This window comes from Pseudophryne corroboree, chromosome 10, assembly GCF_028390025.1.
Source record: "Pseudophryne corroboree isolate aPseCor3 chromosome 10, aPseCor3.hap2, whole genome shotgun sequence".
NCBI classification, from domain to species: domain Eukaryota; kingdom Metazoa; phylum Chordata; class Amphibia; order Anura; family Myobatrachidae; genus Pseudophryne; species Pseudophryne corroboree.
The window spans coordinates 352,454,892-352,481,917 of NC_086453.1; the positions used below are offsets into that span (position 1 = coordinate 352,454,892).

At 43.9% G+C, this 27,026-nt stretch overlaps 1 protein-coding gene across 1 annotated transcript in view; it reads right to left on the bottom strand.

Annotated features, from left to right (window-relative positions):
• Positions 1-8,390: 8,390 nt before the first annotated feature.
• The window catches only part of LOC134965629 (indolethylamine N-methyltransferase-like), a 53,053-nt gene continuing 34,417 nt past the window's right edge, over positions 8,391-27,026 (bottom strand). The window contains exon 3 of the mRNA XM_063941968.1: positions 8,391-9,100. Coding sequence (XP_063798038.1) covers positions 8,680-9,100 — 421 coding nt within the window. The 3' untranslated portion in view covers positions 8,391-8,679. The remainder of the gene's footprint in view (positions 9,101-27,026) is intronic.

The following is a 27,026-nucleotide window of genomic DNA, read 5'->3' on the forward strand; positions in this document are numbered from 1 at the left end:
GTGAAGTAGAGCCATATCAATAAAAAAAAAAACACTGAATACATTTATATAATGTGATAGTATTAGGGATGTTAGGGACCCATGTGATAAAATCACCTGGTCACGGTACATGGGCCCTCATATTTGCGCAAATGTGTGCTAAGAACTTCAATTATACTCCATGTTAATTGTGAGGGTTTATTTAAATTATTTTTACTATCAGTGTTCTTAGTGCTAGGAGTGTGCATCTGCATCTCTCTTCCTCCAGCATAGCATTAAAAGCCTCAGCATGATAGCTCCCCTTGACATCTGTAGTAATAGGGTTTGGAAAAGCAAGTGTTTGTGAAACTGATACAGCAGAGAAGAGGTTAATAGTACAAAAACTCAGTATGTGGCTGCTGAAGTGTTTGAATCAGTCTCATTTAAGAAGGCTGTGGTTAAAAGCAGGGCCGTAACTATAGTGGTGCGGACAGTGTCCAGCACACAGCACATTTGTCATATGTGCGCATCGTCTGCATTCACCTACGACCGTCCAATTATTTCTGCGCAACTGACCGCTTTAATGTATAATATGAGTGTTGCATTTGACTACTTCTCTGCTGGACACATCGCTGCTAATATACATTACAGTGGGCAGTTCTGAGCAGTTTCTCTCTTGTGTGCTCTCACCCCCCCTCCTCATCGCCTGCAGCAGATGGGAATGAGGGAATTCCTGGCTCTGCTGGTGCCCCGTTTATGAGGAGTCACAAGATTAATCAGCATGGCTGATCAACATGCACTGCAGTGTGTATTGCGGAATGGGGAGGGACTCTGTATGGTCTCAGCAGCTGTGATGATGGGAGAGGCATTGCCTGGATTGATACTGCCTTCAAGTGCTGGATCATCCCTTGACATGGTCTACCCTGTGGGGAGCTCCACCTGGCTGCAGGGAAGGGAGAGCAGACTGGATTCTGGGATCTCCCCAAACCGCTGGCCTGTGGATTGCAAGGAGGAAGCTAGAGGCCTCAGCGGACAGGGCCAGGAATTGCAGCAGCTTCATCCCGGGCACTGATTTGATCATCCAGCTGAATATTGGGAGGACCAGGTGCTGTATCTCCTGGGGTAGTACCCCATTGTTATACCTGTATTACCTTGTCACTGCTGTATTTCACGGTTATTCTTGTATTACACTATCATCCCTGTATTACATCTTGGACAGCACAGATTGTGTAATGGTTAGCATTGCTACCTCCAGGCCCAACGCTACTTGCTCAGCAAAGGGATACAAAGCAGGTATGCACCAGGTAGGAGAGGCATCCCTGCTTTGCATCCCTGTATGTGTCTGGCCTTCCTGCTGCTGCTGCCGGCTGCTGTGCCTGTCACACTGACAGGCAGCGGCGCCGGCAGCATGATGAAGCCTCCTCCTCCCCCTGACAGCATCATGTCACAGTCCACGGGCCAGCCTGAAAAGGGAGTGGAGCTACATGGCACCAAGGGGTGGAGCTACAGAGGGGGACAGACAGAAACTGCTACAGATCATGCCAGCCAGATGGTAAGATTGGGGATAGTGAGTGAGTGAGAAAGCGTGTGTGTGTCTCTGTGTGTGTGTGTGTGTGTGTGTGTGTGTGTGTGTCTACAGTATGTGTCTGTGTGAATCTGTGTATGTGTGTGTGTGTGTATCTATGTGTTTGTATATGTGTATGTGTATGTGTGTATCTACAGTATGTGTATCTATGTGTATGTCATAGGCAGAACTTCTGCCGGTGCACCCGCTGCATAGCACAGAGGCCCACAGCAATTAAGGGACCTGAAGCTGGCACCATTATAATGAGTCATCGTTATAAGCTGCCATTGCTGCGGCATCGCGCTTTCTGTCCATCCCAGACCTAGTATGGGTGTAGTATGGTATGCCGGCGGCCGGGATCCCCGGGGATGATCTGTCTCCACCCCATACAAAGAAAATGTCATCAATTTGACGACTCCAGGACACCAAACTCATGCCCATTCCATATGCACTGCTCCTCTCAATGGGCCATGAAAAGCTTTGCATAGCTTGGTGCCAGTCTGGTGCCCATGGCAGTCCCTGTTAGTTGCAGATAAAAATGATCATCGAACAAAAAAAAATATTTTGGAAAATAAGAGAAATACCATTGAATCTCAGTGATCTTATTGATAGTGATAATAGTATCTTTTAGGTAAGTAGGTGTAGATTTATCAAATGTTTGTAATATATGAGCTTTATACTGTACAAGGATACATTGGATAAGCAGGAATTGGTGCCTGCAACAATGGGCAGACCTGGGGGTTTCTCTTTACACTTATGAATATTAGGTAAAATATATATAATGGGAATAGATGGACTATCAATTACCATAAATAACCATTCCTCCTCGGTTATAACCCTCTTACAGGTATATAATGCCAAAAAGGTTTCACATTTTTTATTACACCCACAGTAAAATTAAGGAATAATGCCTTTTATGTTTCCTTATCCAAAGGTTGTATCATGACTTCCTCATTGTAATCTTCTATACTCATAAACACTATACTCCCGCCCTTGTTCGCTGGCTTTATTACATTATCCTTATTCTTACTCAAGGTTTTAATTGCCTCCTGTTCATCTTTGGTTAGATTTATTTTTCTATTAGGATTAAATTGAATGTACTGTATTCCAAATCTTCCTTTATCAGATTTTCAAAAGCTTCTATAAAACAGCCCTTTTTATATTAGGATAAAAAACGGATTTTCTTTTAAAATTAAAACATCCCATTTCTACCTCTCTACCACAATCCCCAGGAGCATCTTCTAAAAAGCATTTCAATGTTAAGTTCCTTATAACCCTTTCAGTGTCCACAAACACATAACATTTGTCACACTTATTTGAAGGAGCAAATTTTAGACTTGTTTCAAATACACTTTTTTCATGCTCAGTTAGCTAATAGCTACTCAAATTGTAAATTTTCATCTTATGTTCTTTTTCGCTACTTGCATTTGCACTTATAGGATCCCCCCTCTCAGTTTGATCTAAGGGTTCCTTACATTCTCTTGCAAGATTATTCTGTCTCCTTCTTCTGTTTACATTTTTTTCTTTCCTCCCCTAGTCCCTTGTTTTTTATGATGTGGGATTAGATTGGTAACTGAGGCATTCTGATATGTTTCCCTAAAAAATGTTCCTGTGTCTCTAATGCACTATACCTATTGTGCCTATAGTGGTAGGAATATAATAGTTTTTTTCATGCTTTCTTCTGTGCCTTGAGGCTTATAGTGGAAAAAAACCACTTATTAATTTAATTAATAAGGCTATTTTTTGGGAAGTTAATAATAGGGTAGCCTTATTAATACATATATATATATATATATATATATATATATATATATATATATATAATATCAGTATTATTCATATGCATGAGAATAATTTATTTATATGTATGAATCTAATACAATGTTACATGGAGCCTTATGATTAATGTACTGCCGATAGGAATACTTAAGTCTGCAGCACAGAATGCTCTCCATATGAATTAGTAAGATGAATGCTTAACATTACACAATCAAATCACCATACTTATTTTAATACATATTGGTGCACTCTGTGCTTAATAGCTTATGCTTGCTCTTAAGGGGTGTACTCACGGAGCGATATTCTAAGCAATCTGACTAGATTGCTTAGAATATCAGCATGATCGCTCCGTGTGTAGCCCCCTCAGCGATAGCGATGCGCGGCCCCGCACATCGCTATCGCTGCTGCTAGATTGGCCTGCATGCAGGCCAATCTAGCGGGTCGCTCACTTCACCCGCTGGGTGAAGTGAGCGGCACCCCCGTCTCCCTTCGCACGCTCAGCACAGATCGCGCTGTGCTGAGCGGCAGGAGAGATGTGTGCTGAGCGAACCGCTCAGCACACATCTCTCCTGCATCGGCCCGTGGGTACTGGGCTTTAGAGTGATCTGACAAATGCAGCTAGCTATTGAAACACTCTGGTTTATACAATAAATGTAAGCTGGGAGGAAGAAATTCAATCTTTAAGCAGCCTAATGAGTATTTGTAAACCCAGCCGCAGTACGTGTACTCAGTGAATTCACCCAATAGCTACATTTGTATCTACTTGTAGCAGCTGCAGTGCGTGTATTCAGGAAATCCATCTAAATAGCTACATTTGTACTTACTTACAGCAAATATTTATCACTGAACAGAAGACATACTGTATTAAGGAAGCATATGAAGGCTCAATCATTACAAATAGTACAAACTCCTAATATGAATAATCTTCTTATATTAATGAATTCAGTATAATACTATCTAGATTTATATATTGCCATTAGCAGCTAGAGAGCATGCAAGGCTGCAGCATTGCAATACAAATTAACAAGAGAGGGGATTAATACTGTATAATCAAATCACCACATATACTATAAGATCTATTGGTGTACATTACGCTGAAAACCCTGTGACTGTCCCTGGAGTGACGGCTGAATATTAAATCAAGCTACCAAAATCACTCTCTGGTATTATGTAATAGGCAATAACCATGTGGAATATATTCATTTTATGAGCAGCCCAGTGTGTATATAGTAAAATAACTGCAGTGAACATATTCACCTATACTGCATCTGCTAATTATCATATATGAATACCATGAATGCTTAGCTATAGGTATGTCTAGTGGGACTACAATTGCCAGCAAGCTATACTGCATCTGCTAATTATCATATATGAATACCATGAATACTTAGCTATAGGTATGTCTAGTGGGACTACAATTGCCAGCAAGCTACACTGCATCTGCTAATTATCATATATGAATACCATGAATGCTTAGCTATAGGTATGTCTAGTGTATTAATTATTAGCAGATTTAAGCAAGTTTTATTTTTAGTTATTTGGGGAATGTGTGATGGTTTCATACCCACACACCATTTGTTTGTGTAGTTTTCTTGCTTTAAATGGGTGATGGGCTAGGGGAGGGTCCAATCAATCAATGTGCTCACAAACACATGTTTGTTGGTCTTTATATTAGTGTGTAGTCTAGCTGAATCAGTGTGGGTTGAAAGATTTCAAAGGGAGAAAATTTCTAAGGGTGTCGTCTCTGACTTATACTGGACTTCTACTGGATGGAAACTGAAAGGAAACACCAATCAATTGCAAAAAAAAATCACAAAACACCAATACTTGGACTGCAGCTATAAATGTTTGTTCACTCCTAATATTCTCCAATCCTCACTTACTCTGGAAACTTTACATTCACTTTCTGCACAAACACCTGCAATGCAACTTCTACTCTGACCCTGCAAATACCTGGAAAACAAATGTTTCACTGAGAAGCCTATTTAATGAAGTAACACTGACTTGCAGTTTGCCAACACTGTGTAATTTTCCAACTAACATCAGCAAATATTTGAGTTACTGTTAACCTGTAGATACTAACGACAGTTTAAAAATTGAATTTATTTCTGCAAACTTCACTGCTCTCTTATTCAGCCACCACTCCTCCTCCTCCTACTCTCATTTTTCTACCACTATTTACCCCATCCACACTATGGCCAGGCTGGCAACATCCCTCATTAATCCTTGTCTTCCTATTCCTTTTTTCTGTCCCCTGCTACCACCTCTATCCCTCTCTCCCAGTCTCCTACATCTCATGCTCTCTCCTCTCCTCTGTCTGCCTCCCTTCCCCTCCTCTTCTGTTTCCCCATTGCAATTCACTTCTGCCCCTTCACACCATTTATACCCCACCACTCAACCCTGCTCTCTCCCTCCTTTTCCTGTCACCTCACCTCTCCTCCACCAGTATCATACTGCACTCCCTCCCTGCCTCACTCCTGCAGTCTCCCTTCCTAGCCAAGGCCCCAGCACCATCAATACACCCTCTTTATCCCTTCCTTCCACATTAATCTTACCTCAGCGCTACAGCAATCCTGATAATCTCATTCACATCTCTCCCACAAACTCCTACCCCCTAACCTGTGCACTCTGGAATGCCAGGTCTGTTTGCAACAAACTGGCCCCCACTCACTACCTTTTCATTTCCAACTCCCTGTAACCTCCTGGCCATTACTGAAACCTGGATTACTCTCTAAGACACCACTTCTCCTGCTTCTCTCTCTGCTGGGGGCCTCACATTCTCACCCACACCCCGTCCTGGGGGTCATCATGGGGGTGGTGTTGGGATCCTTTTACCCTCAAGCTACACATACCAACTTATACCTCCAGAACCATCTCTTACCATCTCTAAGGGCCACTACTCTCTGCTTATTCTTCTTGACCTCTCTGCTGCTTTTGACACTGTGGACCACCCTCTCCTTCTGCAAATCCTTCACTCTCTTGGTCTACACGATACTGCCCTCTCCTGGCTATCCTCCTACCTCTCTGATCGTTCCTTCTCTGTCTCCTCTCATGATGCTACCTCGCCCCCACTTCCACTAACTGTTGGTGTCCCCCAAGGTTTTGTTCTTGGTCCTCTCCTTTTCTCTATCTATACATCCTCTTTAGGTGAACTCATTAGTTCTTTTAACTTCCAGTATCACCTCTATGCTGATGACACTCAAATCTATCTCTCCGCCCCTGATCTCTCCACGGCTCTCCTCACTCGTACCTCTAACTGTCTTTCTGCTATCTCTTCCTGGATGTCCCAGCACTTTCTTAAACTCAACATGTCTAAGACTGAGCTGATCATCTTCCCACCCTCCCGCACAACCTCACCTCCCACAATCTCATTATCCATTGATGGCATGACTATCTCCTCTAGCCCCCAAGTACGCTGTCTTGGTGTAATCCTTGACTCCTCCCTCTCCTTCAAACCACACATTCAGCACCTCTCACAAACCTGTCATTTTCATCTCAAAAACATTTCCAGGATCAGACCTTTTCTCACCCAGGATGCCACTATGACCATTATTCACTCACTGATTATTTCCAGACTGGACTACTGTAATCTCCTCCTAACTGGCCTCCCTGACAATTACCTCTCTCCACTCCAATCTATCTTCAATGCTGCTGCCTGGCTTATCTTCCTCACCAAACGCACTACGTCCACCTGCCCTCTCCTACAAGCCCTTCACTGGCTTCCCTTCCCTTTTAGAATCCAATTCAAAGTTGTCACACTCACTTACATAGCACTCGCCCACTCCTCTCGCATTTACATCTCTGACCTTATCTCCCATTACTCTCCCACCCGTCCTCTTCGCTCTGCTAATGCACGCCGACAATCCTGTCTTCTGATTACTGCCTCCCACTCCTATCTCCAAGATTTTTCACGTGCTGCTACCTTCCTCTGGAATTCTTTACCTCTCCCACTCAGACTCTCCGCCTCTCTACAAAACTTCAAACGGGCTCTTAAGACCCATTTATTTACCAAACCCAGCCAAATCTCATCCTAACCCTCTGTTCCTCGCTCTCTATGTACCCCATCTGTGTCACCCCTGTCTGTCTACCCCTCCCCTTAGAATGTAAGCTCTCATGAGTAGGGCCCTCTTCCCTCATGTGCTTACCCTTTTCTTACTTTGATAATCCTCAACTGCTCAAATCACAGTTTTTTTGGCCACCTGGAACTTATCTCTGTCATTTACTGGTGTAGTTATGCTTAGTTACCCAGTACTTGTCCTATATTGTCTTCAACTGTAAGTCACTGTTTTCCTGTTTTGATTATGTGCATATGTACTCTGTAATTGGGCGCTGCGGAACCCTTGTGGTGCCATATAAATAAAGGATAATAATAATATTAATAATTTTATTTAATAGTTGCATTTACATACATTTGTAACATTAATAGTGATTGCTGAATAGATGATGCATTAAAGAGCATGTAATTGCTACAGACAACACAAAATCTTACTTGCTCCATACAATAGTTAGAGCCAAGAGCAATAAATGTCATTTACAAGTAGCTCAGTGAGCTTATGAGAATTTAATTGCAATAAACGTATTCAGCGACTCTAATAACTACATTGTTTTGCAATCACTATAGCCACTGTTGAACAAACAACATATTAAAGATCCTATAAAGTATCAATTGCTATAGAAAGCACAACAAGTGTGTTCATTAATTGAATATATGAATGTGATGCTTTGGATATATGAATGAGCTCGGTATAATACAATTTTGAGGTAATTGGGTAGTATTTATCAATATGAATTATAGAGCATATACTGTAGTACTGCAGTATCAGAAGCCATTTTTGAGAACAGATAAGAGATCTGCCTAAATAGCTTCTAATATAATCACCAGATATATTACACTACTTACTGATATATTATATGTGAAAGATTGAATAACTAATCTTGGGGTGATTACGGATTTTACAGCTGATGGCTGATAATAATCTCTTCTATAAATAATGGTTCAATCAGATATTGTTATTTGGACTTTTGATCTGCATCACTATATTCAAATCATTTGATAAATAAAGATACAACACAGGTAGCGTGCCTTGGTTTTAAATGTCACTTTATTGAGCACTTTATTCACAATAAGTGTATTTTTTGTCGTATTGTATTGTCTTTATCTCGTGTTTGGACACTCTTAACGAATATAATAAAAGTTATTTTTTAATTATTTCTTGCGCACCAGTGAAGAGACATTCTTTTTTTCTCTCTCCTTTTGTATTTTGACTCTGAACAAGCACTATCAGGATGCATGCGTATTGCGATTTAGATGCACACGCAGTCAAAATAAAACACTCAACTGCACCTGACACAGCGTGCAACTCAGAATCAGGCCCTTATTACTCTCTATGAGCTGTGATAAATATAGCTGCCTTATAGTCAGAAAGGTCACTCACTGTGGTTCTTTTCTGGACTGCACAGTGGTCAATAATAAACCCCTCATCAGCGAGAACTTTTCTTACAAAGTTCTCATCATATTTGAACATATGTATCTTGTCCTGCCCAATCATCGCATAAGTTGTATTTAAACCCCCCATCAATATCAGGTATCCATCAGGTTTTAGTAGCTTCACAAATTTCCGGAAATTCATTATATAATCATCTTGGTCTCTGCTGATGAAATCCAACATCCCTGTACTGATGACACAGTCTGCTGGTGGGAGCACATCCGGGTCTGTGAGATTCTCTTTGTCAGTGTCACATTTCATGATCTTTGTTATTGCTGTCTTCAATGTCATGTGTTTGTCCTGACACTGGTCACTGAAATATACAAGCACAATACGGTTCATTGGTATCTAGGACTTGCCATATGAGAAAGTAGATATAGAGTACAGTAGTTTTATGGGACAGGATTTTTAATGGAGATTCAATGTGTGGGAAAGTAAAATTTAGGGAGGCATTATTTGTTTTATGGAATGGTTCCTCAAAGGTGGTGGAGATTGGGCATTATTCTATACTGTACTTTCAATCAGACAACCCTTTGAATCTTTCAGGTGCATTTTATATGGCAGGGGCAGTGGCAGAAACTAATTTAAACTTCACGGAGGCCCTAAGCAAGGCACCGATTTGGGGCCCCACTACCTCAAACAATCCATAACAATATATTGTCATTGCTGTCAGTAAGCACCCGGCTTTGTTGTCTAGACATAAATTTGCTACTGCCCATCCAGAGTACATTGGAAGGAAAATTCAAAGTCAACAGTTATTAAATTAATGATCAATCCCTTGGATAAGTGCAGTAACTAAACGTGTGCTAGTTTTACATACTAATACCCCAGTTTTACATTCCCATTAAAGTAGTTCTGTACAGACACACAATGCCAACCACTGGAAACTGTGACTATTGGTCACTGTTTACTGGCCTGTGTGGGGCATTAGTGCTCATTTTTTGGAGCAGGCCACCAGTCCCTATACCTCCTCCCCCATTTGTAGCACGCAGGCAATCCTGTAATGACTGAACAGGGAAAAATAAAAATCATATACTTAGGCACAAAAACATTACATGTATTTATATCTCACATTTTACACACATTTAAAAGTAAATTATTTCAAAACTTACATGCCACAAAGCAAAACTACAGTAACAAATATGTCTTAACCTTTTTCTAAGCCTTGTTAGGATTGCATTATTTAGCACCAGCAAAACAACTTGAAATCTGGATCCAAGCCAAACCCTCCCCCCAACCCATCCTCCAACCTCCCCCCCCCCCCCCCCCCACACACACACACACACACACACACACACACACACACACACACAGATACACACAGCACATGCACACACATACATACATACATTGCATCCATACACAGTCACACATACACACATACATATACACAGATACTATATATATATATATATATATAAAAACACACACACACACACACACACACACACACACACTCACACACACACACACACTGTCACTCACTCACTCTCTTTCCAGACACTTACCTAATGAAGTCTTGCAGCTCATCCTTCTGTGTTGCAATCTGCAGCCTGGTCCTGTGTAGATCTGCCCCTTATTCCTGTGTAGCTCCGCCTCCTTTTAGGTCCGCACACAGCCTGTCACAGGGGAGGTGGAGAGGAGGCTTCACGCTGCCTGTGTTGTAGAGTGTGACAGGCGCAGCAGTTGCTGGCAGCAGGGTCATCAGCTCAGTACAGGGATGTAGAGCAGGGAGAGCACCTCTCCAGCCTGGTGCCTTCCTGCTTTGCATCCATTTGCGGAGCGGGTAATGACAGGCCTGGACCCTCACCTCACATACTCTTCCATCTCCACTTACACCCCAATTCCCCCCCCCCCCATGCCCAGCCGTCGTCGACATTGCCCTCACACACTGATTGTGATGCTCTTTTGCTTCACACGGTGAAGGAAGCTGCACTCAGTAGAATGGAGTTTCTATCCCCCATCTGGCAGCGCACATCTCTATCCTCTCTGCTCCTCTCTCCCTATCTCTGTGTGTGATACATACAGCGCTGTGCAGGAGAGGAGGAGACACTACTAAATGGAAAGAGTGGGCTGTGAGTGTGCCCTTGTGCTTACACCCCCCCGTAGTAGCTGTCCTGTGTAATCGGTGTGTGCTGTCAGCCTGCTGGGGACTGGCCGGCTCAGAAGAATTCTGCAAACACTGAGGTTCTCTGCAGCTCTTTCTGCTGCATCACCTTCGGCAGCCATGGCTGGCCCCCTGCTACTCCATAGGCCATAAGAGGCTGCCTGGGTTGCCTAGTGGTAAATCCACTCCTGGGCAGTGGTGGAGAACAGGTGGCCATTGGGTACCACTATCTAAAACACTCAGCTTCTTCCAGCTTTATTACATTGCACAGACGTATTCTCTGCTTAACACCCAGCTAGAATCAATTCTAAAACAGAGAATAAGATGGAACATGATCAGAGCATCAGATTTCTTAATCGCGTAACCTCTTTCATACAGTACATGTGGGTCTCAGACTTTTGTGTTAGTGGGAGAAATTTGTGTCATGTGCAATTATATGTGGCAAGTGGTCAGGGCTGGTGCGTGGTTTCTAGGTGCACTAAGCAAAGCTTTTCAGTACTGCCCCTAACACCCTAATTCACTCCATCAATCTATATACACAAAACCACACTTATGTCTTTTAGAGATGAGCGGGTTCGGTTTCTCTGAATCCGAACCCGCCAGAACTTCATGTTTTTTTTCACGAGTCCGAGCGACTCGGATCTTCCCGCCTTGCTCGGTTAACCCGAGCGCGCCCGAACGTCATCATGACGCTGTCGGATTCTCGCGAGGCTCGGATTCTATCGCGAGACTCGGATTCTATATAAGGAGCCGCGCGTCGCCGCCATTTTCACACGTGCATTGAGATTGATAGGGAGAGGACGTGGCTGGCGTCCTCTCCGTTTAGACACTTGATTTACTAATTTTGGGGAGCATTAGGAGTACTCAGTAGTGTACAGTGCAGAGTTTTGCTGATAGTGACCAGTGACCACCACTTTTATTTATAATCCGTTCTCTGCCTGAAAAAAGCGATACACAGCACACAGTGACTCAGTCACATACATACCATATCTGTGTGCACTGCTCAGGCTCAGGCTAGTGTGCTGCATCATCTATATATATATTATATATCTGTCTGACTGCTCAGCTCACACAGCTTATAATTGTGGGGGAGACTGGGGAGCACTACTGCTGTGCCAGTTATAGGTTATAGCAGGAGCCAGGAGTACATAATATTATATTAAAATTAAACAGTGCACACTTTTGCTGCAGGAGTGCCACTGCCAGTGTGACTAGTGACCAGTGACCTGACCACCAGTATATAATATTAGTAGTATACTATCTCTTTATCAACCAGTCTATATTAGCAGCAGACACAGTACAGTGCGGTAGTTCACGGCTGTGGCTACCTCTGTGTCGGCACTCGGCAGCCCGTCCATAATTGTATATACCAGTGACCTAACCGTGGTTTTTTTTTCTTTCTTTATACATACATACTAGTTACGAGTATACTATCTCTTTATCAACCAGTCTATATATTAGCAGCAGACACAGTACAGTGCGGTAGTTCACGGCTGTGGCTACCTCTGTGTCGGCACTCGGCAGCCCGTCCATAATTGTATATACCAGTGACCTAACCGTGGTTTTTTTTTCTTTCTTTATACATACATACTAGTTACGAGTATACTATCTCTTTATCAACCAGTCTATATATTAGCAGCAGACACAGTACAGTGCGGTAGTTCACGGCTGTGGCTACCTCTGTGTCGGCACTCGGCAGCCCGTCCATAATTGTATATACCACCTAACCGTGGTTTTTTTTTTTTCTTTATACATACATACTAGTTACGAGTATACTATCTCTTTATCAACCAGTCTATATATTAGCAGCAGACACAGTACAGTGCGGTAGTTCACGGCTGTGGCTACCTCTGTGTCGGCACTCCGCAGCCCGTCCATAATTGTATATACCAGTGACCTAACCGTGGTTTTTTTTTCTTTCTTTATACATACATACTAGTTACGAGTATACTATCTCTTTATCAACCAGTCTATATATTAGCAGCAGACACAGTACAGTGCGGTAGTTCACGGCTGTGGCTACCTCTGTGTCGGCACTCGGCAGCCCGTCCATAATTGTATATACCACCTAACCGTGGTTTTTTTTTCTTTCTTTATACATACATACTAGTTACGAGTATACTATCTCTTTATCAACCAGTCTATATATTAGCAGCAGACACAGTACAGTGCGGTAGTTCACGGCTGTGGCTACCTCTGTGTCGGCACTCGGCAGCCCGTCCATAATTGTATATACCAGTGACCTAACCGTGTTTTTTTTTTCTTTCTTTATACATACATACTAGTTACGAGTATACTATCTCTTTATCAACCAGTCTATATATTAGCAGCAGACACAGTACAGTGCGGTAGTTCACGGCTGTGGCTACCTCTGTGTCGGCACTCGGCAGCCCGTCCATAATTGTATATACCAGTGACCTAACCGTGGTTTTTTTTTCTTTCTTTATACATACATACTAGTTACGAGTATACTATCTCTTTATCAACCAGTCTATATATTAGCAGCAGACACAGTACAGTGCGGTAGTTCACGGCTGTGGCTACCTCTGTGTCGGCACTCGGCAGCCCGTCCATAATTGTATATACTAGTGACCTAACCGTGGTTTTTTTTTCTTTCTTTATACATACATACTAGTTACGAGTATACTATCTCTTTATCAACCAGTCTATATATTAGCAGCAGACACAGTACAGTGCGGTAGTTCACGGCTGTGGCTACCTCTGTGTCGGCACTCGGCAGCCCGTCCATAATTGTATATACCAGTGACCTAACCGTGGTTTTTTTTTCTTTCTTTATACATACATACTAGTTACGAGTATACTATCTCTTTATCAACCAGTCTATATATTAGCAGCAGACACAGTACAGTGCGGTAGTTCACGGCTGTGGCTACCTCTGTGTCGGCACTCGGCAGCCCGTCCATAATTGTATATACCAGTGACCTAACCGTGGTTTTTTTTTCTTTCTTTATACATACATACTAGTTACGAGTATACTATCTCTTTATCAACCAGTCTATATATTAGCAGCAGACACAGTACAGTGCGGTAGTTCACGGCTGTGGCTACCTCTGTGTCGGCACTCGGCAGCCCGTCCATAATTGTATACTAGTATCCAATCCATCCATCTCCATTGTTTACCTGAGGTGCCTTTTAGTTGTGCCTATTAAAATATGGAGAACAAAAATGTTGAGGTTCCAAAATTAGGGAAAGATCAAGATCCACTTCCACCTCGTGCTGAAGCTGCTGCCACTAGTCATGGCCGAGACGATGAAATGCCAGCAACGTCGTCTGCCAAGGCCGATGCCCAATGGCATAGTACAGAGCATGTCAAAACCAAAACACCAAATATCAGTAAAAAAAGGACTCCAAAACCTAAAATAAAATTGTCGGAGGAGAAGCGTAAACTTGCCAATATGCCATTTACCACACGGAGTGGCAAGGAACGGCTGAGGCCCTGGCCTATGTTCATGGCTAGTGGTTCAGCTTCACATGAGGATGGAAGCACTCAGCCTCTCGCTAGAAAAATGAAAAGACTCAAGCTGGCAAAAGCACCGCAAAGAACTGTGCGTTCTTTGAAATCCCAAATCCACAAGGAGAGTCCAATTGTGTCGGTTGCGATGCCTGACCTTCCCAACACTGGACGTGAAGAGCATGCGCCTTCCACCATTTGCACGCCCCCTGCAAGTGCTGGAAGGAGCACCCGCAGTCCAGTTCCTGATAGTCAGATTGAAGATGTCAGTGTTGAAGTACACCAGGATGAGGAGGATATGGGTGTTGCTGGCGCTGGGGAGGAAATTGACCAGGAGGATTCTGATGGTGAGGTGGTTTGTTTAAGTCAGGCACCCGGGGAGACACCTGTTGTCCGTGGGAGGAATATGGCCGTTGACATGCCAGGTGAAAATACCCAAAAAATCAGCTCTTCGGTGTGGAGGTATTTCACCAGAAATGCGGACAACAGGTGTCAAGCCGTGTGTTCCCTTTGTCAAGCTGTAATAAGTAGGGGTAAGGACGTTAACCACCTCGGAACATCCTCCCTTATACGTCACCTGCAGCGCATTCATAATAAGTCAGTGACAAGTTCAAAAACTTTGGGTGACAGCGGAAGCAGTCCACTGACCAGTAAATCCCTTCCTCTTGTAACCAAGCTCACGCAAACCACCCCACCAACTCCCTCAGTGTCAATTTCCTCCTTCCCCAGGAATGCCAATAGTCCTGCAGGCCATGTCACTGGCAATTCTGACGAGTCCTCTCCTGCCTGGGATTCCTCCGATGCATCCTTGCGTGTAACGCCTACTGCTGCTGGCGCTGCTGTTGTTGCCGCTGGGAGTCGATGGTCATCCCAGAGGGGAAGTCGTAAGCCCACTTGTACTACTTCCAGTAAGCAATTGACTGTTCAACAGTCCTTTGCGAGGAAGATGAAATATCACAGCAGTCATCCTACTGCAAAGCGGATAACTGAGTCCTTGACAACTATGTTGGTGTTAGACGTGCGTCCGGTATCCGCCGTTAGTTCACAGGGAACTAGACAATTTATTGAGGCAGTGTGCCCCCGTTACCAAATACCATCTAGGTTCCACTTCTCTAGGCAGGCGATACCGAGAATGTACACGGACGTCAGAAAAAGACTCACCAGTCTCCTAAAAAATGCAGTTGTACCCAATGTCCACTTAACCACGGACATGTGGACAAGTGGAGCAGGGCAGGGTCAGGACTATATGACTGTGACAGCCCACTGGGTAGATGTATGGACTCCCGCCGCAAGAACAGCAGCGGCGGCACCAGTAGCAGCATCTCGCAAACGCCAACTCTTTCCTAGGCAGGCTACGCTTTGTATCACCGCTTTCCAGAATACGCACACAGCTGAAAACCTCTTACGGCAACTGAGGAAGATCATCGCGGAATGGCTTACCCCAATTGGACTCTCCTGTGGATTTGTGGCATCGGACAACGCCAGCAATATTGTGTGTGCATTAAATATGGGCAAATTCCAGCACGTCCCATGTTTTGCACATACCTTGAATTTGGTGGTGCAGAATTTTTTTAAAAACGACAGGGGCGTGCAAGAGATGCTGTCGGTGGCCAGAAAAATTGCGGGACACTTTCGGCGTACAGGCACCACGTACAGAAGACTGGAGCACCACCAAAAACTACTGAACCTGCCCTGCCATCATCTGAAGCAAGAAGTGGTAACGAGGTGGAATTCAACCCTCTATATGCTTCAGAGGTTGGAGGAGCAGCAAAAGGCCATTCAAGCCTATACAATTGAGCACGATATAGGAGATGGAATGCACCTGTCTCAAGTGCAGTGGAGAATGATTTCAACGTTGTGCAAGGTTCTGATGCCCTTTGAACTTGCCACACGTGAAGTCAGTTCAGACACTGCCAGCCTGAGTCAGGTCATTCCCCTCATCAGGCTTTTGCAGAAGAAGCTGGAGGCATTGAAGAAGGAGCTAAAAGGGAGCGATTCCGCTAGGCATGTGGGACTTGTGGATGCAGCCCTTAATTCGCTTAACAAGGATTCACGGGTGGTCAATCTGTTGAAATCAGAGCACTACATTTTGGCCACCGTGCTCGATCCTAGATTTAAAGCCTACCTTGGATCTCTCTTTCCGGCAGACACAGGTCTGCTGGGGTTGAAAGACCTGCTGGTGACAAAATTGTCAAGTCAAGCGGAACGCGACCTGTCAACATCTCCTCCTTCACATTCTCCCGCAACTGGGGGTGCGAGGAAAAGGCTCAGAATTCCGAGCCCACCCGCTGGCGGTGATGCAGGGCAGTCTGGAGCGACTGCTGATGCTGACATCTGGTCCGGACTGAAGGACCTGACAACGATTATGGACATGTCGTCTACTGTCACTGCATATGATTCTCTCAACATTGATAGAATGGTGGAGGATTATATGAGTGACCGCATCCAAGTAGGCACGTCACACAGTCCGTACTTATACTGGCAGGAAAAAGAGGCAATTTGGAGGCCCTTGCACAAACTGGCTTTATTCTACCTAAGTTGCCCTCCCACAAGTGTGTACTCCGAAAGAGTGTTTAGTGCCGCCGCTCACCTTGTCAGCAATCGGCGTACGAGGTTACATCCAGAAAATGTGGAGAAGATGATGTTCATTAAAATGAATTCTAATCAATTCCTCCGCGGAGACATTGACCAGCAGCAATTGCCTCCACAAAGTACACAGGGAGCTGAGATGGTGGATTCCAGTGGGGACGAATTGATAATCTGTGAGGAGGGGGATGTACACGGTGATATATCGGAGGGTGAAGATGAGGTGGACATCTTGCCTCTGTAGAGCCAGTTTGTGCAAGGAGAGATTAATTGCTTCTTTTTTGGGGGGGGTCCAAACCAACCCGTCATATCAGTCACAGTCGTGTGGCAGACCCTGTCACTGAAATGATGGGTTGGTTAAAGTGTGCATGTCCTGTTTTGTTTATACAACATAAGGGTGGGTGGGAGGGCCCAAGGATAATTCCATCTTGCACCTCTTTTTTCTTTTCTTTTTCTTTGCATCATGTGCTGATTGGGGAGGGTTTTTTGGAAGGGACATCCTGCGTGACACTGCAGTGCCACTCCTAGATGGGCCCGGTGTTTGTGTCGGCCACTAGGGTCGCTAATCTTACTCACACAGCTACCTCATTGCGCCTCTTTTTTTCTTTGCGTCATGTGCTGTTTGGGGAGGGTTTTTTGGAAGGGACATCCTGCGTGACACTGCAGTGCCACTCCTAGATGTGCCCGGTGTTTGTGTCGGCCACTAGGGTCGCTAATCTTACTCACACAGCTACCTCATTGCGCCTCTTTTTTTCTTTGCGTCATGTGCTGTTTGGGGAGGGTTTTTTGGAAGGGACATCCTGCGTGACACTGCAGTGCCACTCCTAGATGGGCCCGGTGTTTGTGTCGGCCACTAGGGTCGCTAATCTTACTCACACAGTCAGCTACCTCATTGCGCCTCTTTTTTTCTTTGCGTCATGTGCTGTTTGGGGAGGGTTTTTTGGAAGGGCCATCCTGCGTGACACTGCAGTGCCACTCCTAGATGGGCCCGGTGTTTGTGTCGGCCACTAGGGTCGCTAATCTTACTCACACAGCTACCTCATTGCGCCTCTTTTTTTCTTTGCGTCATGTGCTGTTTGGGGAGGGTTTTTTGGAAGGGCCATCCTGCGTGACACTGCAGTGCCACTCCTAGATGGGCCCGGTGTTTATGTCGGCCACTAGGGTCGCTAATCTTACTCACACAGCTACCTCATTGCGCCTCTTTTTTTCTTTGCGTCATGTGCTGTTTGGGGAGGGTTTTTTGGAAGGGACATCCTGCGTGACACTGCAGTGCCACTCCTAGATGGGCCCGGTGTTTGTGTCGGCCACTAGGGTCGCTTATCTTACTCGCACAGCGACCTCGGTGCAAATTTTAGGACTAAAAATAATATTGTGAGGTGTGAGGTATTCAGAATAGACTGAAAATGAGTGTAAATTATGGTTTTTGAGGTTAATAATACTTTGGGATCAAAATGACCCCCAAATTCTATGATTTAAGCTGTTTTTTAGTGTTTTTGGAAAAAAACACCCGTATCCAAAACACACCCGAATCCGACAAAAATAATTCGGTGAGGTTTTGCCAAAACGCGTTCGAACCCAAAACACGGCCGCGGAACCGAACCCAAAACCAAAACACAAAACCCGAAAAATTTCAGGCGCTCATCTCTAATGTCTTTACCAAAGTCTATGACACTGGGTTGGGAGTCATTTGTGATATGCACATCCATTTATCAATTCACCCTCACCGCACCCATTTACACATTTGTCCACACTGTCAGCACCCATTAATTAATTCACCCTCACAACACCCATTTACACATTTGTCCACACTGCCAGCACCCATTTACACATTATTCCACACTGCAGGCACCCATTAACTTCCCCCAATCCCCAACCATGCATTACCCCTTCACAGCACAAATTACACCCCACCCAGCACCTTTTAATCCATTATCCCCAGGCACTCATTAACCTCATGTGCATGCATGTGGGGGCATGTGTGTCCAGTTGTGATTTGAGAGCATGTGGGGGAGTTTTCTGGTCAGGACAGTGTCTGAGTTTAATATGGAAGAAATAGCAGCATATAGTGGTATTGTGAAATGCAAATGGCTGATGTGGGGGTGCAGAAGTCATCTGGGATATGTTTTTTATTTTATTTTGAGGATTAAGTGTAATAGCTGTGCCAGAGGTGCACATGCAAAGTATACAGGGTGCTCATCCCATTTTTGCCAGAATGCATAATTTTAGACCAATCTTAACACAAACAGAGAAATGTGTTAAGTTAATTATATTTCCAAGTTATGATTACAGCATTTTGGAAATGACTTGAACCAAAATTCTGATAAGAAGGGTCCTGCCATACAGTGAGTGTGGAGCCCTATATGTATACCTGGGAGCAGTAATAACTTATGCAGTTCTTGATTGTTTTTTATACAAAGATTCACTATTAGACAGAAGGGACAGTTTAGGGTTCCAATATAAAAAATACAATTATTGGTGAATTTATGAACATTATGGGCACATCTAATAGTCTCAGGGTTGGAGAGTTTGTGATATCTCAGTGACTTATCCACAGGGGTTTTATCAATAAAATAGTCAAATCCTGAAACTGGACGCTATTACATGTGGCCCTGTGATACTCTTCCTTACACCCACTGCACAAACTGCACCCATTATAAATACGCCAGTGGATTAACCTGTATTGCTTGACCATCTAATGGAAGCTATAACTTGTTTATCTTTCTTAGTTATAATAAAGTGTGAATTGATGTCACTCAGTTCAATTTTCACTTGTAGTATTATTTACTTTGATTAAAAGAAGACCCACTGGTGCATATCAACAGATGTAATCCACTGTAAGAGCGGTGTTTGTTGTATATCCTGATTATGATCCAGAGGGATCGAAACGTCGATTGAACCATTCTTTTGAGATGTTCTGATAAGTATGAATTAAAATCAATGCTTTTTTAAGTGCAAAATTTTCTGGTGAGTGCCCCTTTAATTTGGCTTTCTATATGTGGATGTCTGGACTCAAACCCTGGACTTCTTGGGAGTCAACCCAGTTGATGCCTGACAGTTTTTGTGCGAGTGCGACCCCATATAGACTTATTTATTTATATATATATATATATATATATATATATATATACACACATACACACACACACACACACACACACACACACACACACACACATCATGCAGAGGTGTGGCAGATGCTTGTAATAACAACACTGAAGTCTGTGGACTTTTGATCAATGTTTCAATATTATGACTATTGGGGTTATTCCGATTTGATCGTAGCTATGCTAAATTTAGCACAGCTACGATCAGGCACTCAGACATGTGGGGGGACGCCCAGTACAGGGCTAGTTCGCCCCGCATGTCAGTGCCGCCCCCCCCATTCCCCCCACAGAAATGCAAAAGCATCGGACAGCGGCGATGCTTTTGTATCTCAGGAGTTACTCCCAGCAAGCGCAGCTCCTGCAGCTGGCCGGGAGAACCTCTTCACTGCCCCAGGTTGCAGCGGCAGCGTGTGATGTTATGCAGACGCTGCGGCCCACCCCCCCAATGGTCAGACCACGACTGCGTTGGCTGGCCCGTGACCCCTAAATGGCGGCTTGACGCCGCCATCCAGCCCACTCCCACCCAGTGACAGCCTCTGCCACTGTGGCTCCGGTGCATGCGCAGTTCCAACCAGATCGTAATATTTCAAGTATAATGGAGAGAGATAAAAGCTCCTCCCTAAGTTCCTGGATGCCAAGTCACCGCAATTAGTGTCTCTGTACAGTATGTTCTATTACAGTACAAAATAGAACAAACAGCTTGTAACATACAGCGGCAAGTATAATATTTATAAGTATAATGGAGAGAGATAAAAGCTCCTCCCTAAGTTCCTGGATGCCAAATGACTATCCTTAGTATCTCTGTACAGTATGTTCTATTAGAGTACTAAATAGCATGTACAGCTTGTAACGTTCCAGGATGCCAAATCACCATCCTTAGTACAGTATCTCTGTACAGTATGTTCTATTAGAGTACTAAATAGCACAAACAGCTTGTAACATACAACGGTAAGTGTAATATTTCTTAGTATAATGGAGAGATATAAAAGCTTCTCCCTAAGTTCCTGGATGCCAAATCACCGTCCTTAGTATCTCTGTACAGTATGTTCCATTAGAGTACTAAATAGGATGAAAAGCTTGTAATGTACAGCGGCAGGTGTGATATTTCTAAGTATAATGGAGAGAGATTAAAGCTCCTCCCTAAGTTCCTGGATGCCAAATCACCTTCCTTAGTATCTCTGTACAGTAAGTTCTAATAGAGTACTGAATAGCACAAACAGCTTGTAACGTACAGCGGCAGGTGTAATATTTCTTAGTTTAATGGAGAGAAATAAAAGCTCCTCCCTAAGTTCCTGGATGCCAAATCACCATCCTTAGTATCTCTGTACAGTAAGTTCTATTAGAGTACTAAATAGCACGAACAACTTCTAACGTACTTCGGCAAGTGTAATATTTCTAAGTATAGCGGAGAGAGATAAAAGCTCCTCCCTAAGTTCCTGGATGCCAAATGACCATCCTTAGTATCTCTGAACAGTATGTTCTATTAGAGTACAAAATAGCACTAACAGCTTGTAACGTTCCTGGATGCCAAATCCCAGTACTTAGTATCTCTGTACAGTGTGTTCTATTAGAGTACTAAATAGCACGAACAGCTTGTAACATACAGCGGCAAGTGTAATTTTTCTAAGTATAATGGAGAGAAATAAAAGCTCCTCCCTAAGTTCCTGGATGCCAAATAACCATCCTTAGTATTTCTGTACAGTATGTTCTTTTAGAGTACTAAATAGGATGAAAAGCTTGTAAGGTACAGCGGCAGATGTAATATTTCTAAGTATAATGGAGAGAGATAAAAGCTCCTCCCTAAGTTCCTGGATGCCAAATTACCATGCTTAGCATTTATGCACAGTATTTTCTATCTAGCCAGAAACCCTGCATCCCGTGCAAGCTGGGCGGACAGTTGGAGGGGACCCAACTCATGGTTGCTTGCAGTTTCCCTTTGCAGTGTCACATAAACTTGTGGTCTGCCCCAAAAGCCAAGAGTCTCCTCTTTTGTATGGTACTAGTCCTGAGTCTCTCATCCACCCAGAACCAGAGATTTCAGCATGCAAATTGGACCCATTTTCCCATAGACTATAATAAGTCCATAAATTCAGACCCACTATGGGTTCTGATGCTTGCCATGAGCTTTGTGGGGGTCACAGAAATGTGACGTTTGTATAATATGGTAGCTAATTGTCTCCCCTTCCATAACAACTTGATTCTGATCCGATTGGACCCTCGGAACCGGAATTTTTAAGCTTTATGTCCATTATAATTGAATTCAATTTAATAGCTCACATAAACAGAACATCAATGGACCATTGCTTTAACACGTTCTTTTGTCTGTCCACACTACTTTTAATTATTGATTTGTTGGTTTCTTTTTTTGGGTCACCAACAGACAATTATTTTTTTCAATAGCGTCTCTGACCTCCGCTAGCTATTCCCCACCTCCCCCCTCACCCTTCCCTCTCCCCTTTATGCTGTCAAGGAACTCGGACGCTCATATCGCAAAACACAGTATTTTCCACAGCCTCCCCCTACCCCCATCCCCCTTCCCACTGCCTCGACCTACCTCCATCCCCCATCATTGTGTTATGCCGGACATAACACAATAAAGCCAGGCCGGATCAGTGAGATCCGTGCAGGGCTTCATTGTATACAGTATTAAAAGAGTAAAAAGAGTTAAAAGTCTTAAAAAAAGTTTTGCGTGTGGTCCCCCTCCTAAGCATAACCAGCCTCTGGCTCTTTTAGCCGGCCTTGGTTGTTTAAATACCATGAAAAAAATTGGACAGGGGTTCCCCGTATTTAGCCAGTCAGCACCGGGCTCTGTGTCTGGTCCTGGTTCCAAAAATATGGTGGACAAAAGATGTAGGGGTCCTCCATATTTTTAAAACCAGCACCGTGCTCCACTTGCCAGAGAGGTCTTGCCACAGCTGGGGGACACTTTTGTACTGGTCCCTGCGACCATGGCATTACCCTACCAACTAGCCACCCCTTTCCAGGGTACCCTGGGGGAATGGGGACCCCTTAAATCAAGGGGTCCTCCCCACCAGGTATCCAAGGACCAGGGTGAAGCCCGAGGCTATCCCCCCATCCCTGGGCCGTAAATGGAGGGCTGATAGCCTTTGTTTGTGTAAAATAAAGAATATTGTTTTTTGTCATAGAACTACAGGTTCCAGCAAGCCTGTACTTGTGGAGCCACAATTGCCTGCATGCGGGAAAATAACGGGCCTGCTGATACCTGTAGTTCTACCACAAAAAAATACCCAAATAAAAGCAAAACACAAACACCTTGAAAGTATAATTTTATTTAAACACACTTTTACACTCATACATACTTACCTACATCCCACGCCGAGAACCACGTCCACTTGTCCAGTAGAATCCACGGGGTACCTGTAAGGAATAAAATTATACCTATGGACCATCCAGTGAAGCTCAGTTCTCTTAGGTCATGTAGTAATCCAAAGGGTTGATTAAAAAAAAATCCCACTCCACGCAACTAAAGGGGTTCCATGAATGGGGGGGACAGCCTCGGGATTCACCCCTGGCCCTTGGATGCCTGGAATGTGGGACCCCTTGATTTAAGGGGTCCCCACTCCGCCAGGGTACCTCGACCAGGGGTGACTAGTTGGGGGTGGTAATGCCATGGCCACAGGGACCTATATAAATGTGTCCCCCAGCTGTGGCATTATTTCTCTGGCTAGTGGATCCCGGTGCTGGTTTTAAAAATACGGGGGTTCCCCTACATCTTTTGTCCCCCATATTTTTGGAACCAGGGCCGGCCCAAGAACCCAGTGCTGGTTGTCTAAATACAGGGGGACCCCAGTCAATTTTTCCCGGTATTTAAACTACCAGGACTGGCTCAAGGAGCCTGAGGATGGTTATGCTTAGGAGGGGAAACCCCAGTCATTTTTTCCTTTTTTAAAACTATTTCTGACCCTTTTCCACAGAGAAGCATGCACGGATCTCACTGATCCGTGCATGACTATCTGAACATGTCAGCAAAAAGCAGGTCTATTTGAAAGCTCATTTTTTTTTACGAATTCTATGCTTTCCCGGCAATGTTTGGCTATTGTCGGCAGTGATTGAGAATACAAATTCTTAGTTAATTACTGAGCTGTATAAAGTACAACAGAGATTCTCTAATGCCGACGATCTACAGTACTGTGCTGCTCGAACAGTTAGTTGCGTCAGAATACACTCATTTATATTTACTGGTATGTCTACAGCTGCTCATTACTGCTGTTACATAACGGAATGAGTCGCTCCTGCAGATTTACCCTGATTTATGTGAAACCTGTGTGCACCCTTCCATTGAATTTTTTACAATAAATTACACAGAAAAAAACTGAATAAAGTGAATTTCAGGGGGAAAAAATAGATTGGCACTTTGGGAATCAAACCCGGGACCCTCAGCGTGGGAGGTTGTAGCCTTCACCGCTAGCCTACGGCGCTGCATGGAAGATATACAAGTTCATGTGTAAAAGTAATGCAACAGCGATTCCTTCCCATTGGTGTTCGTTTATGCCGTTAGGGGACTCGGACACTCATTTAGTGCACTGTACATACTAGTGATGAGCGAGGTTCGGTTTTACTCGGTTTTACTCGGTTTTACTCGGTTCTCAAAACGGCATCTTATTGGCTATCCAAAACACGTGACATCCGTGAGCCAATAAGATGCCGTTTTGAGAACCGAGTAAAACCGAGTAAAACCGAGTAAAACCGAACCCGCTCATCACTAGTACATACTGTAAAGTCAATGAGCTACATTATTCCTTTCACACATTAATTGCATCTGCATACACAAGTGTTTTAACACGTTCATTTGCGTCTGTATAAACTATTCACACAGTGATTTGGCATCCAGGAACTTAGAGAGGAGCTTTTATCTCTCATCCATTATACTTAATACTACAGGTTTTGGATGCTCACATATTCCTAACATCAATAGACCATACTGTATCTGTAATACATTTGTTTGCATCTGTATATGCTGTACTACTTGCACCTGAACTGTATATACTGTTATACACTGTATGACATACTGTATCTTAATGTAGCGTAATTAGATGCACCAGTAAAGTAGTTCTTACGTTGTAGTTCAGTATTGTATTTTAATGGAGACCACACGCATGCGCATTGGTGATTTTAAAAAGTGACATCTGGTGGATGATCTTAGGTATGACACTCAAAGGTAACGCCAAATGCTCTGTGTGTCTCCCTTTGACTAGGCACGCCTCCTTGCGCCCAGGCACGCTGCATATGCCCGATCGCAACTAACGTCTCAGTCAGCCAAGATAACGGAGGACCCATTTGTATAAAGGTAGGACCTTTACATGTGTTTTGTGTTGTGTTTCTCCTGTATACACTTTGTTAAAGTCCTGCGTGCTTTAAAACGTTGACGCACCTGATTACTATGTTGATTCTGCATGGCCGCAACTGGGGGGGCTAAAGGGCCATGTGCCCTGGGTGCAGAATCGGAGAGGGCGTAGAGATGGGTACTCTGCCACCCCTCCTTCTTCTCAGCCCTAAGGGGCTACCTTCTGTGGGGTACAAGAACCCTCACTTTCTTGTGTTCCTATCCATTTTCCTAAAAAACGTGTGTTGGATGAACCCTGACGGTGCTGGTTGTCACTTTGTCAACTGTTTATTACTGTGTTTTTGACATGGTTCCAAAGTGTGTGTGTGCGTGCATAGGGGACGCCAAATTACTGACTTGCCCCGGATGGCAAAAATCCTAGTTTAAAGCCCTGGATTCTGTAGTAAACAAATTTTTGGACTTACCTGGGAGTGCTGCCTTGCTCTTCTTCATAAGACATTGATAATTATATATATATATATATATATATATATATATATATATATATATTAGTGATATGCACCGGAAATTTTTCGGGTTTTGTGTTTTGGTTGTGGATTCGGTTCCGCGGCTGTGTTTTGGATTCGGACGCGTTTTGGCAAAACCTCCCTGAAATTTTTTTGTCAGATTCGGGTGTGTTTTGGGTTCGGGTGGTTTTTTTTTTTCAAAAAACCCTCAAAAACAGCTTAAATCATAGAATTTGGGGGTCATTTTGATCCCATAATATTATTAACCTCAATAACCATAATTTCCACTCATTTCCAGTCTATTCTGAACACCTCACAATATTATTTTTAGTCCTAAAATTTGCACTGAGGTCGCTGGATGACTAAGCTAAGTGACCCAAGTGGCTGGCATAAACACCTGGCCCATCTAGGAGTGGCACTGCAGTGTCAGACAGGATGGCACTGAAAAAAATGGCCCCAAACATCACATGATGCAAAGATAAATTAAAGAAAAAAAAGGTGCAAGATGGAATTGTCCTTGGGCCCTCCCAGCCACCCTTATGTTGTATAAACAGGACATGCACACTTTAACAAACCCATCATTTCAGCGACAGGGTCTGCCACACGACTGTGACTGAAATGACTGGTTGGTTTGGGCCCCCACCAAAAAAGAAGCAATCAATCTCTCCTTGCACAAACTGGCTCTACAGAGGCAAGATGTCCACCTCCTCCTCATCGTCAGATTCCTCACCCCTTTCACTGTGTACATCCCCCTCCTCACAGATTATTAATTCGTCCCCACTGGAATCCACCATCTCAGGTCCCTGTGTACTTTCTGGAGGCAATTGCTGGTGAATGTCTCCAAGGAGGAATAGATTATAATTCATTTTGATGAACATCATCTTCTCCACATTTTCTGGAAGTAACCTCGTACGCTGATTGCTGACAAGGCTACCGGCTGCACTAAACAGTCTTTCAGAGTACACACTGGAGGGGGGGCAACTTAGGTAAAATAAAGCCAGTTTGTGCACGGGCCTCCAAATTGCCTCTTTTTCCTGCCAGTATACGTACGGACTGTCTGACGTGCCTACTTGGATGCGGTCACTCATATAATCCTCCACCATTCTTTCAATGGTGAGAGAATCATATGCAGTGACAGTAAACGACATGTCAGTAATCG